Raw genomic sequence first — 12,822 nt, 5'->3', positions numbered from 1 at the left:
CTAGTCTCATATGTTCTCAGGGAATAATTTTATACTGCAATATTGGAGAAGCAAATATTTCAAAGACCTCTTTAGTAAGTTAAATAAAATTATGGGCATTTACATTTTCCTGTAATTCAGTAAAATTACAATAAGCAATACTTTCACCAAATTCAGCGTAGCTGTTCAGACAGGCCCTTCCAATCCAGTTTGCCATTTCAGAGACGGTTTGCTTCCAAACTCCTCATGTCTCCTGAGAAGTACATTTTGATGTTCACTGCCAATGCTTTAAGTCTAGAGCTTCACTAAAATCAAGTGAGACAATGCTGTCCCGTGACTGAGCATACATTTAACTCCACTTCCGGATTTAAAGATTTCCCCAAATACCTGAAATTCACTATATCTGAAAAGTGCAGATTTCTCTTATCTCATACCTGTAGGACACAGAATGGTCTTCCCCTGCTCCCTAATCTGGGGTTCTCCTCCTTCACTTCCAAAGCAGAAAGGCAATGGAAATTATCATCAATAATTGCAGTCAGAGTTGGTTAGCAAGAAGTCTCAAGACAAATCTGGCAGCCAAGCCAAAGACAGTCAGTTGCAACCCTGGTCAGCACAGCAGAGCCAGGCCTGAGAAATAAGGTACCCAGCTTTTTTCTTTAATACCATTCAGTGAAGGCAAGTGTTTAGAATTAAAACATTTGGATAAGGACTAATAAAAGACTTGGCAGACAGGATTGTCATGTATATCAGGCTTTTCCTACCACTGTGGCTGCCATAGCCAGAAGGTGAAGATCCTTAAGACAGAGACCTTGCTGCAAAAGTAGGCTACTGCAGTCATGTGAAGTGCGTGTGTTCGGGCTTGACACCAGGGCCACAGGAACCTGGCACAGGCCTTCGACACGATGCTCACGCTACATTTGCCACTAAGTCTTTGAAGTGGAAAAGTGCAAAGGCAGTTACAGAAAGGGAGAACCAGACACCCCCTGCTAAGCAGGCTGCCCCATCTCCTTCATTCATCAGGGACAGATCCAAATGGCAGGTAAGAAAAACTGCCCAAAAAAGTGAAGTATTGAACCTCCCCAGACTTCTCCCTGCTGTGCTTCCTTGTTTTGTTCCATGTTTGGGTAGAGAGACACAAACAGCAACACTTAATCCAAAATAAAATGTTTTATTTTCTCCACATAAATTTTCCATTTAAAAAGAGGTCTTTTAACACACATTCTCAGACCAAATGAAAATATGCAATAATCACGTACACCAACATCCCTTAATCTACTTCAAGAAAATATATACATCCTTCAAACCAAAAGCACACATTGAGGAATTACAAAGCAAATTCTCCCCCACTGTACGATCCTGGGGGTTTCCACTCGTGCCAACAGGAATGCACCTGTGTGCACACAGGAAAGGCAGCACACAACTGGTGAACTCCTTGCTCAGGCGGTTATACCTCAAAGTAGCTCTTTTTAAAATAATTTTTAGCAAGGAAAGGCCTCTTCTTGCTGGTGGGAAAAAGTCCTACATCTAAATGTCTCTTAAAGGTTCTGCTTTTTCGAAGTCTCTACAGCTACCAGCTAATTCTTTTTAGCAAATTTCAGTCTTCAGACTTGAAATAAGCTCTGGACCCATAGGAGTCACACGGGAAGGCTCGATGGCAATCCAAATTAGTCCCTAAAGAGTAAGAAATGAACAGCCACGGGCTGAGTGTGTTTCTGGCATAAACAGCTCTGTTTGATCTTTCTGTCAGGTGAATAAAACACAAAGAACTGGGACTAAGGATATCAGTATGGCATTCACGAAAATACTTGCAAGAAAGATGGAAAAACATTACCAGACTTTGGCAAGGCAGTGTTAATCTCCCTGTCTTGAAAGTGCTAAAAAATAAGAGACATTCAAAGGCTACAGCTGAAATGGAGGCTTTTGTTTAAAATTAAGAAATGGGGATGAGTACTGATAACAAAACCATTTAACACCACCTAAAATGGTAAGACAAATTAACACAGGATTTCCCCCACTTCACCATTAAGAATTAACATGCTGAAAATCATCTAAGTTAAACAGATGTCAAAAAGTTTTTTTTTAGGTATAGTAACAGGAGGCAGTAAGGCTGAGGCTTCAGCTTAATGGTCAGCCTTTGTTTGCCATGAATCAAGGCACCAGTATTTTTCTATTAAAGTGGTCAGAAATCAAGGTGTGGGGCTTGTTGGTTTTTCTTCCCCTTTTCTCCCACTTCCTACTCAGGCAGTATTAAGCCCCTCCTGTTAAATCCCAAGTTGTGCTTCTAATAGCCTACAATGCTGCTAAATATTCTACTTTTACCAGTAATAATTTGATAGATCAGCTTAAATTAAGATAAATAGACACCAATTAGCACTGTTTTAATAGACTACTACTATAAATCTCATTATATTTTGTAGAAACTAAATTGGAAAGCCCGTGGCAAGAACACACAATCTGTGCACATCCAAATTAATCCACATACAATATAAAAATCAGTAAAAATAACTGGCAAGTCTCTAAACTTTAACAGAATTCAACTAAAAAGAAATACCAATATTTTTACTTGAAGTACCTAATTCATTCAATCCCCATGCGACTATTTATGTCAAATGTTAGCTTAAAATGAAAGAGACGAGATTCAGGAAAGAAAACGGAGCTCGTTGCTCAGCAGTGGGCACAGGTATCAGTCCTCCATTGGAAACATGCAGCAGCAGGGCTACAAAACCAAATTTGCTTCAAGCTTGTGGGCATCTTGATTGCCTCACAGCCACCTTATTTTTTCCCCCCCAACATCATCTCTGCATGAAACATGAAGCTCTGGGAAGTAAGAACTGATACCCAGCAGCCTGTCTTCAAATAGGTTAAAAAAGACAGCTCAGAATCAGCCAGGACACAGACACTTCATCAGCTATCACCCAAAACCAAATCAAATTGGCCAAAGGAACTGACACCGTCAACGAAAGCGGGAGCTATCAGACCCTTTCCGCAAAGGTTAATACATTCTGCCATATTCCAAAAGTCACAACAGAAATTAAGTGTCACTTTCCTCCAATAAATCTTTGATCTAAGGACAGCTAGGACAATGCAGGACTTTTACAATTAAAAGGACAAGCGTCATTCCTACCTTTGAAACCTCTGCCACTGGGACAACAAAAAAACCTTTGCAAGCCACATCTTTTAACAGAAGGGGCAGCTGCTGTCAACGCATTTCTCCCATCAACTCCAGTCATCTGCCAACAAACAATTCCAGAGCAAGTCATGCATCAGGATCTGCATGGCACTGGATCTCAAGTATTTTAGAGATCTGTTTTTTCCAAAGTAGGGCTTGAACACCTTTTTGGTACTTCCAAGCAAATGGATAAAGTTCCCCCAGTAGCTCAGTCTAGAAGTCTGTATCTTGAAGTTCATAGTCCTAATTCCCCCAAACTTCTGTGACCATCTAAAATGCTTCATCCTAAAGATTCAGGAAGAAAGGGAGGCAAAATGATATGGGATGGGAAGAATCTCAAGGACATCTGCATAGTTCGTCAGATGTACAAAACAAACAGAAGAAAGTTTGAAAATGTGTTCACTCACAGTGTCTGCCGCCTCAAGATTTTATTTTACCTATAAAAAAGTTTAAGTGCCAGACTAATATTAGCAAAAAAAATATATTTATCTACTGGATGAGACACTTACATTGTCATATTCTGCCACGGAGGCATGGGTAGCACGAGCGTCTCATCCAGTAGATAAATGTGGTTTTTTTTTCATGCACTTGAAATCTCATTTGCCCCTGCTTTAACAGAAGTCTTCACAAATGCTTCAGTTCAGGGGGATTTTGAGGCATAAATCACCTCTGAAACAGTGGCAGAGACAGAGGGGTGCCTGGTGGACAATGCCTTTATCCTGCTTTTTGACTCTGATAAAGAAGGCTTTTACAGGTGGTCTTTGATCCTGCCTTGTCATCCATTCTTCTAGAATATTTCTCCCTCCTTTCCTATTTTTAGTTTTCAGTATTTTTTTTAAACCCATTCATCTGCTTGCACTTGGTGTTTAGAGGAGAAGCTCTTACTGCATTGTCTCCCAATGTTAGCCTCAAACCCTACCTTCCTGGTCGGAGGGAGGAAGCGTGACTCAGCTCACAGCGAGAAAAGCAAGCTCATTTAAATAAAAGAAAAAGGATAGTGGCCAATCCCAGCAGCTTTTGTTAGGAAGACTTCTGATTCTATTTACGTGCAGCTGTAAAAAGCAAGATTTTTAGAAAATGTTGTCAATTTGTCAGACCTGAGCCACCAGCTCATTCACCTATCAAATTCTTAAATAAAAAATGAACTGTTAAACGCATTAAATTCTGCCCCAATCAATGTGGCAAAAAAAAGCTTAATAAATGTGCAGCACCTCCAGACAAAACAGTTTTTCAGCAGTGCTTTTAATCCTTACCAGTAATCAATTATCCTTCAAACTCCTACATCACATAATTAGAAGTGCTTCCAGAAGGTGACTGGTAATTAATCAGAAGACCATTTTCCTTCTAACTCTGCGCTTTCAACCTTTTCCTACAAGATCTTGCACTATCAGTAGCAAATCATTTTTCTCCTTAAACTTCATTCCTCCCTCCGAGCAGATTTTTCCATGTAAACTACAAACATAAAGCTAAACGTTAATACACACGCGTTAGGTCTCAGAATTAACTCTCAAAGGAGCAATATAGAAAATAAAATTCGACTCCCTTAAAGGAACAGTCAGCAATTTCATCATTTTTATCCCTAAGGAGAACCAAATTAAATCTTAATCATACTTTCCCAAAGAAAGTATCACATATTTCTTCAGCTTAACACTCCTCCAGCACTCCCCAAAGCATTTCTTGGCACACAACGCTGCACACGACCATGCTTTTCGCCTGAAAACCATTTACAGTTCCTCATTAATAGCTGCTACTGCAGGCAGATGCAAGTCTTCACTTTTACTCAGGAGTGTCAAATTATTTTAAGGAGGAGCCCATAAACTTAAAAATAAAATTATAACAGCCCATTCATTGATGGGGCGGGGAGACAAGGCCATACAATCACCTGTCAGAAGCCACACAGCATGCTCTTCGCATGCACAAAATTAAAATCAAGGAGCATCTTCCCCTGGACACCTCAAAGACAGCTGTTTTTAAACCCAGTCTCTGTGAGCCAGCTGCCTGCTCACGAGACACTGAGCCCTCCAGACGTGCATCGGGCCTGCAGACTGCTGGGCATTGTAGCCCAAGCATCAGCTTCCCCAAACCCTGGGGGCAGAACTCCCATGTTTTGTCCAACAGAAGAGGGATAACGTCAGCCAACCGGGTCCAGCAGGGCCTGGCCAGAAGCAAGAAATAAAGCACCACCCCACCCCTCCTCACAAAGGCTACGGTCAGCTAGGAACACTGAAGGGAGCTGTGACAGAAGAAAGCTTCTCACTTCAATCCCTGTCCCACCCAAGTCCCCCACACCTGAGATTAAACTTCATGTTCCTGCAGGACAGGCGGTATGGTGCAAGTGGGATTGGCAGCTCAAAACCTCCTCCCAACACTACCAACGCCCTGTCAAAGTCTTACAGTGACGTTACCTTCATATTAACAATGTTTTTAACTTCCACCTGCCTGGGAAATGAGGTCTTGCAGCAACCTGCTCAATTCTACAATTATTTTATAATGAACTATCACTAGTGATTTGCTGCTGCTTAGCTTGCACAATCAAGTGGAGTTGTCTCTTTGCAATGGCTGTGTTCAAATCCCACAAAAACTCCAACAGCTTGCCCTGGAGGAGACACTCCATAGGCACAAACTGCAAAACTTGCTGGGGAGAGTCTGACTCCAGTAAGGAGCTCATCAGTTTATGCAGATGCTGCAGGTACTCAGCAACACGACTGGGGATGCCCCGGTAACCAACACACAGCAAAGCAGCGCTGGTTGTCAGCGGCTCGTGGGACATCGGACAAGCGAACGTGACGCATCTGAAACAACAATGCAGTATAAAGAGCAGGCCAGCTGTGAAACGTGTAAAACTGGAAAGGATGGGCAGAATCAAGGCATCTCCCACTGTAAGCTGGTTCAACGAATGCAGAACACACTCCAAAAGCCGCTGCTGGTATTTTGGTGCTCCATCATAAAGCAAAGAGAAGCTGAAAGTCAGCAGTGTGGTCGAATTTAGGTTCTTTATTTCCATACCGGTTTGGTTTTCAGTATCACAAAGGGATGGAAAGTCCACCACAAGGCACTTGAATCGGTCCCCACGCTTCTCATCTAGTGCCTCCTGATAAGACCTGGAAAGATCAGACACTTCAGCCATTACCAGTTCCCCAGGAAGAACCTCGCAGGAGTGACACGGCTGCAGCAGCGGCCTGCTTTCCAGCCTCCCCACTACCAATTCATTCATGGCTTCATTAAGATTTTCCAAGACTTTACCATCACAAAATGGAGAACACTTAACCACTGGTAGCCTCTTTCCTTCCAAAATGAACCACAAGTTACAGTTAATGTTACCAGACAATCCTTCCAAGATGCACATTTTACCAGCGTTGTTTAAGTTATGTTCTTCAGCCCACTTATTAAAATAGCCCTTTGCAACTTTATCATCCCATGTGAGGGTTTCCAGCATCTTCCTTTCATTGTATGTACTAAAATATTTGTTCCTTTGCCCAAACCATTTCGCATTCATGCTGCAACCAGTCTGAGATTTCTTGACAAGCCAGTTATTTCTGGTAATGGGTTTCATATGAAATTTCTGCATGAAGAACTCCACTGCACAATCTCTTAACTTGTCCAGTTTTGTCTGCTCTGCTTCTTCCATGCGCTCAAAGAGCTGGATGTTCTCACAGATGGTCTCTACCTGGTACTTGTGGAAGAACATGCAACATTCTTCATGTATTTTAAGAAAAGATTCTGGTATCACATGCTGGGGAAAAAGAGCTTTGTTGACCATTTCTGTTCCAAAGTTCTGTATCATCTTAGAAAGCAGCAGATGAATGCTCTCTCTGCCCATGTAACGAAGACAAACCACATAGGCCTCTGAGTTCCCAGCTTTGCTTGTGGCTGGCTTAAAGACGTGGACCTCCTCAAAACAACAGTTTAGCAGAAAGAGCAGATTGGTAGAACAGTGCTCAAAGAGGGTGAACATCTTCAAAACAAAGGATCCTCCAGCACCCAGGATCATTAAAGCAGTGACTGCCTCACAGTAAAGGAGGGGTGAGACGAGAGCTTCCTGTTCACCTGGATTTCCTTGGCAATCAAAGCTGCCATCAGCAGTTACTAAGTGAACTGTGCTCATATTACTCACAAAGTTCTGAAGCCCTGTCAGATGTTTCAAGGTCATCACATCACCAGTGTTATCTGGGCCAAAGTGCCACCAGGGCAATGTATTTGCTATAAGACGGTCGTCCATAATCATCGTGAGGGTGTCATTTGCTTCATGGTATGGGTTTAGAGTGTTAGCTACCCAGTTCCAGTCACAATGGATATGGTGGGACTTCAAGTAGTGATTGAGGCTGGCTATAAATGCGCCGGGTGCTTCACAGAGGTGAACAGAATTCAGTTCTCCCTCTTGAAGAGCTTCTGGAGGGAGAAGAGGAAAACTGCACAGGATCTCATGAAACTTGCACCAGGCCTGGGTACACAGCTCAGCATTCACAGATTTCTTCACATGAGAAATTATTTTCCCTGCTTTATTGGTAAGTGAGGTGTGCTGATGCCATTCATCAAGGTTCTTATCACTCAGCTGATTCTTCACTTCATTCATCGAGTACTTCAGAGCAAGGAGTGAGTTGAATTCTTTGTGATCACATGTAAAGGCATCACTGGGATCTGGTAGCTGCCATTCCTTATTCGCTGGCTTAGTATAAGAAAACTTCTTGGCAAAGAGCTTCTCAACTTCAGAAAGAATTTCAGGACTGAATTTTTCAAGATTTGTAGTCTGTTCAAAGTAGGGCTTCTTACATTTGTTCATTCTTGGACTGACTCACAACCTGGTTGTGACAGGAGAGAAAAATGTCATTTCAATCATAAGCATATACAAATAGGTAAAGTTTTTTTTAAAAGGATATTCTTCCTGCTTAACCTCTGTATTACAGAATGAAAAAAAAATCTTCACAGAATCATCCATCACTGAGAAAAATGAAATAAATGAGGGCTATGTTGAAAAGGACTATTAGGAAATCAGAAGGGTCACAGGTTCAATTACCCATTATGCTGCTTACAGGAAGCAAAGAAGTGCTGGCTGCTGCTTTGGCTCTCCAATGAACTCTCAGTACTCACTATATACATCTAAACACTTAGATACAAGTATCTCTGGCACAACATAGAACATGCCAGAACCTACACAAATTAACCAAGTGGGCCACAGTTCTTTTCACACAATTACAGCAGTATTTATCCAAGTATTCAAAGTATGTAGAGTTGAGGGGCACGAGCAAGAGCAGCTTAGAGAGGGAGCACAGTTGCTCCTTCCTTCCCTGCTAACCCACCACAGCTAACACTCATCCCACTTCCAGCAAGCAGTGAGATGTTGGCAGAGCTCCTCACGAGCACCCCAATGACCAGGGGGTCTTCAGCTAAGGGACTATTTGAGGTTTAACACCAGCCTGCAATCAAAACCCATTTTCTGTGCACAGCGTTACGACTGTCACTTCGGCCAGGCCACTTCAAATCCTTACACCTCGCTTTCCTTGCTGGAAAAGGGGTGACAAATCTGAAGCGAGAAAAGGTTTTCTTGCGTCTGTGGCCAACACTTAACTCATGCTTCATGTTCGAGAGCAGAATAGCGCAAAGTTGTGCTCTGAATGGATCAAGGCAAACATGAGCATACTTGTGCAAAGCTGGCACATCTTCTGCCATCTGCTCCAGTACACAGCAGAAAGCACAAGAGTGTTTAGGTCCACTAACCAGAAAACAGCCTCAAAAAAAAATCAGAAATATACTCAACAACCAAGACTTTTTCATTTAAGCAACATTATTTAATCAAAATTACCACAGGAGACAGGAAATCCCTTGGCACCTCATTTTAACCATCCCCAAATCCACTACATTACTTCAGAAACACAATACAACAAAATAGTGTTGTAAAGCATTACAAAACAGGTTACTGAGAAAAATACTAGATTAAAATAGAAAGGGCTAAGAAATTGAGGAGGTAGAGAGGACAAAGAATAGCCCATACCCACTTTTTCCCTTTTCACCCAAGCACCACTTCAGGCCATCCCCGCCCCACTGCCACAGCTCACAAGGATCAGCCCAGGTAGCAGCACGTGGTTAAGCATCTGGGTGAAGTTTCCACTCTCGTTTCCCCAGCTCGGTTGTCTATCAGTACATAAACACAGCTAGTTTCAGTTTCATTCATGAAGACATTTCAGCTTCAACCTAGCCTTTTATCACAATACACACTGGGGACAAGCAATAAAATGATGGCTTTACAGACCTCGGTGCAGGAAAGCACTGTATCCTACACTAGTTTTACATCATTTTTAAGGACAAGGATGGGCACAGCCTTTTAGGTAAGGCCCATGCCAGCAAATCCCTACTAGCCACCCAAAGCTCAGCAATGCTCCAGGTCACCATTACTATATCCACAGCTGGCCTGGCCTCTGCTCCTGCCTGCTGCAGATCCCTGCACTCCCCCAGCACCCAGCCACCCGCACCCCTTGCTGAGGGCACAGCAGGGGAAGGTGCTGAGCTGCCCATCCGCCCCCACCCCACCAACAGCACCCATCTGATGGGCGCACAGCTGCCCCTCGCCAAGGCAGCCTCCCCTCTCCCAACAGCCACCACCCACCGCTGAACACCACAAGGCTGGGAGGAGAGCAGGCCAGGAAGGCGATGGCTGCCCACAGGGCTCTCCCCTAGCCCTGGACCCTCCGCTGAGCACCACCACGAGGTGCTCACCGCCCTCCTTCCTCCTCCTCCATCACCCCGGGAAGCGGCGAAATGGCCGCCCCCTCCCCACCCGCCCCTCGCTCCGCGGCGCGGCCCGGCCGCCTCCCCCCGCCGCGGCCGCTCCCCGCCGAGGCCGCTCCCCGCGGGGGCCGCTCGCTACGCGAAGGCCGCGGCTTCGGCGGGGCCTAGCGCGGGCCCCGCTCCTTACCCCGGCGGCGCTGCGGGAGGCCAGGCCCTCGCCCCGCCCCGCCGCCTTCCTCCTCCTCCTCCTCCTCTCAGGAGGGGGACGGCGGCGAGGCCGGGGGGAGGGGGGGGGGCCGTTCGTGTGCCCCCGGTAGCGCCGGTGGTGGTAGCGGGAATGGGGAGGTGCTGCAGGGGGGAGCGGCTGCTGCAAGGCTGCGGTGTCAGGGAGGGAAAAGCAGGATTTTCACCAGAAAGCCCCACTCACCCCGGCTAGTTTGTTTCTTCAGGGAATGAGGCAGGGAGCTACCTCCCAGCAGTAACACAGCCTGAAAGAATGTTTCATTGCAGGAGGAAGTAATGAGCCTTTATTGAAGTTACATAGGTCACATACTCGAGTACTCACCACCTGATCATACTTACAGGTCACTCGGCAAAAAACAAGGATGAAAGCTCCGAAGCAGACCCGTTTGAAAAGGGTTGGGGCTCTCCCTGCATCAGAGGCCAGCCCTGCAGAGCTGGAAGGTGCCAGCAGGCTGGAGCCAGAGCAAGGCACCATCAGCTCCCAGCCCTGGGGACACCACACGTCAGCACATGCTCTCCAGTGTGACCTCCATCTCCAGTACCTGCAGTGATGCTCAAGTGTTTGAAAGCACAGCTTTGGCTGCAACACACAAGCACTCATTATGCTTAAGAAAACTCTTGCTGCTTCCTCTTGTCTGTGATAACCCGCATTGCTGCCCTTTCTAAAGGCTTAGGAGACTTGACACCCAAACTTTTAGCACGAGGCAATACAGGCAGCAAGAGCGCTGAAATGCTAACAGCAACAGCGAGCAGAATTGGTTATCATCTACCCACTGCAGCATCCCTGGCAACATGCACATACTTAGTATATTGACACCAGATCAGCAAATGCAAGCAAAAAGGTCAAAGCAGGCTAGAAAGCTACCACCACAGGAGACAGTGCAAGCTGCTCTTCATATTTTAAAATGTTGTTGGGATTTTACTACACACAGGTTAGGAAATGAGACACTCACCATCTTGTTTGGGAGCAAGCAGCCAACAATAGAGCATGAGTTAGCAGAAATTCTTTCACTTTGTTGCCAAGTTTGCTGCTTTTAACTTCTACACTCTCACATATTTCTCATTGATAAAGTAGGGTCCAGCCTTAAGCCAGAATTTGCTTTAGCACAGAAATTTAGTGCAATGTGTACAAGGGACTCCAGAACTGGTATAACTATGGAAAATTTTGCTAGATGTTAAGTAATCAGTGCAGAGTCTTGACATATCCATCTTAAGGATATAGTCATAATATATAGGTAATCCTTTCTCCTGTTCTGTGAGAAATCCTATCCCATAGCTGCCAGGAGCGTATAAAAGAATTGTTATGTTAAAATCATGACAGGCTATATAAGCTTATAAAAAACCTCCCTCCCAAGTAATTTGCTTTCTATATTGAGCGAATACTGTTATGAAACAGAAAGAACCTTAAACATACATATAATTTTATGATTATGTGAAATATACGTATGTTAGGCTACCCATAAATACAAACACAGGATTAGAGTTTTTATACTTAAAATCTTTAGAATGAAGAGAATACATTTTAAAACTAAAATTAGCATATTTAACTTTGATAAACATTGTGTAAAAGAAAGATACTTACTAGCTACCATTTCAGAAAGAACCTTTACCAGAAGGAACTTTACCTGTGGATGGAAGATTTTTATGCCTGTATGCAATGCCTCCTCCTTTGATTGGCTTGTTTGAGAATCACTCCAATCAATCAATGTGTTTGGCTACTGAAAAGGGGAGAAAAAGGAAAAAAAAAAGGCAGGGCAAGTTGAAACTGTTAAATTGTTAATAAGGTGGGGTGGGGTTATAGATGATTCTTTAGGGTCTGTTGTGGTCTTTTTTTAAGTTTGATTGTACAGAACATGCTGTAATAGTAATGTCACTGATAACATTTTAGCTCTACTGAGAGTATAACAGGCTCTCTATAGTCTCAAATATTTTCTCCTTGTGTTTGTAGTTAAGAAACTAAATATAACTTTCCTTTGACTTTTTTTTCTGATGCGAGCGCAGTAATACCATGATGTTTCAATTACTTTTCTTTTACTATTGTCACACACTTACATACCTGCTATCAGAATTGCAGTCATTGAGTTTTGTGGATAGCAGGTTCTTTAAATCATTGTGTTTTAGAGTTGACTTTTTTCAAATGCCTAAGTAATTTCTTCACATGCTATTGAGTCCTTAGGTGTTTTGCTTTTTTTTTTTTTTTTTTTTTTCCTAAGAAAATACCAAAAAGAGAGCAAGTACAATCCAGCCACGTGGGGGAAAGTGGTATGAAAGTAGGACTTCTACCTTTTCAACACTTTTCTTCTATGCTTTTATTACAGCTTATAATGCCTGTGTATTGCAATCTGCTGGACTGATGAGGAGAGTATTCTCCAAAAATTCTGGGAAGGATTATTCATCAGTAAGCATGCAATGTTATGAGATTCCAAGCTAAAAGCAATACAGATAAATATCACGATTAAGAAAAATGTTGCTTTTTCTGAATCTGAAATTAAACTGTTGACTCAGCTTGTGAACTTCTCCTGCACTTTATTAAATCTTCTCAAGTTAATGCAGAAGTTCAAGTAGGTACTTCTATCTTAATTCTTAATCTATCTTCTATCTTTATTCTTAATACTCAGAAATCTTCTCTTCTGAGAAACTCAATGTGGGAATATAACACTTGCTTTCTGGGTTAGCCCCATTTCTGCAGAGCTGATCTCCTATCGGGT

The 12,822-nt window shown here is 43.4% G+C and overlaps 1 protein-coding gene across 5 annotated transcripts; it reads right to left on the bottom strand.

Moving 5' to 3' along the window:
* Window positions 1-1,126: 1,126 nt before the first annotated feature.
* On the bottom strand, window positions 1,127-11,087 carry CMTR2 (cap methyltransferase 2). 5 transcript variants are annotated; one of them, XM_050713307.1, is made up of 3 exons: window positions 11,068-11,087; window positions 10,454-10,656; window positions 1,127-7,947 (listed from the first exon to the last, which is right to left on the bottom strand). In XM_050713307.1, exon 3 carries the CDS (start codon window positions 7,926-7,928, stop codon window positions 5,634-5,636), a length of 2,295 nt encoding a protein of 764 aa, XP_050569264.1. In that variant the 5' UTR covers window positions 7,929-7,947; window positions 10,454-10,656; window positions 11,068-11,087; the 3' UTR covers window positions 1,127-5,633. The 5 variants fall into 5 exon arrangements, with proteins under 5 accessions (XP_050569264.1, XP_035399659.1, XP_035399660.1 ...); XM_035543766.2 differs by lacking the exons at window positions 10,454-10,656; window positions 11,068-11,087 and adding exons at window positions 9,142-9,277; window positions 10,059-10,106; XM_035543767.2 differs by lacking the exons at window positions 10,454-10,656; window positions 11,068-11,087 and adding exons at window positions 9,138-9,277; window positions 10,059-10,101.
* Window positions 11,088-12,822: the final 1,735 nt, after the last annotated feature.

This window comes from Cygnus atratus, chromosome 12, assembly GCF_013377495.2.
Source record: "Cygnus atratus isolate AKBS03 ecotype Queensland, Australia chromosome 12, CAtr_DNAZoo_HiC_assembly, whole genome shotgun sequence".
Classification (NCBI taxonomy): Eukaryota; Metazoa; Chordata; class Aves; order Anseriformes; family Anatidae; genus Cygnus; species Cygnus atratus.
This window is presented reverse-complemented; position numbering and strand designations above follow the sequence as displayed.

Coding starts and splice junctions, on each gene's coding strand:
- CMTR2 (XM_050713307.1), bottom strand. CDS start 7,928: ATGAACAAATGTAAGAAGCCCTACTTTGAACAGACTACAAATCTTGAA.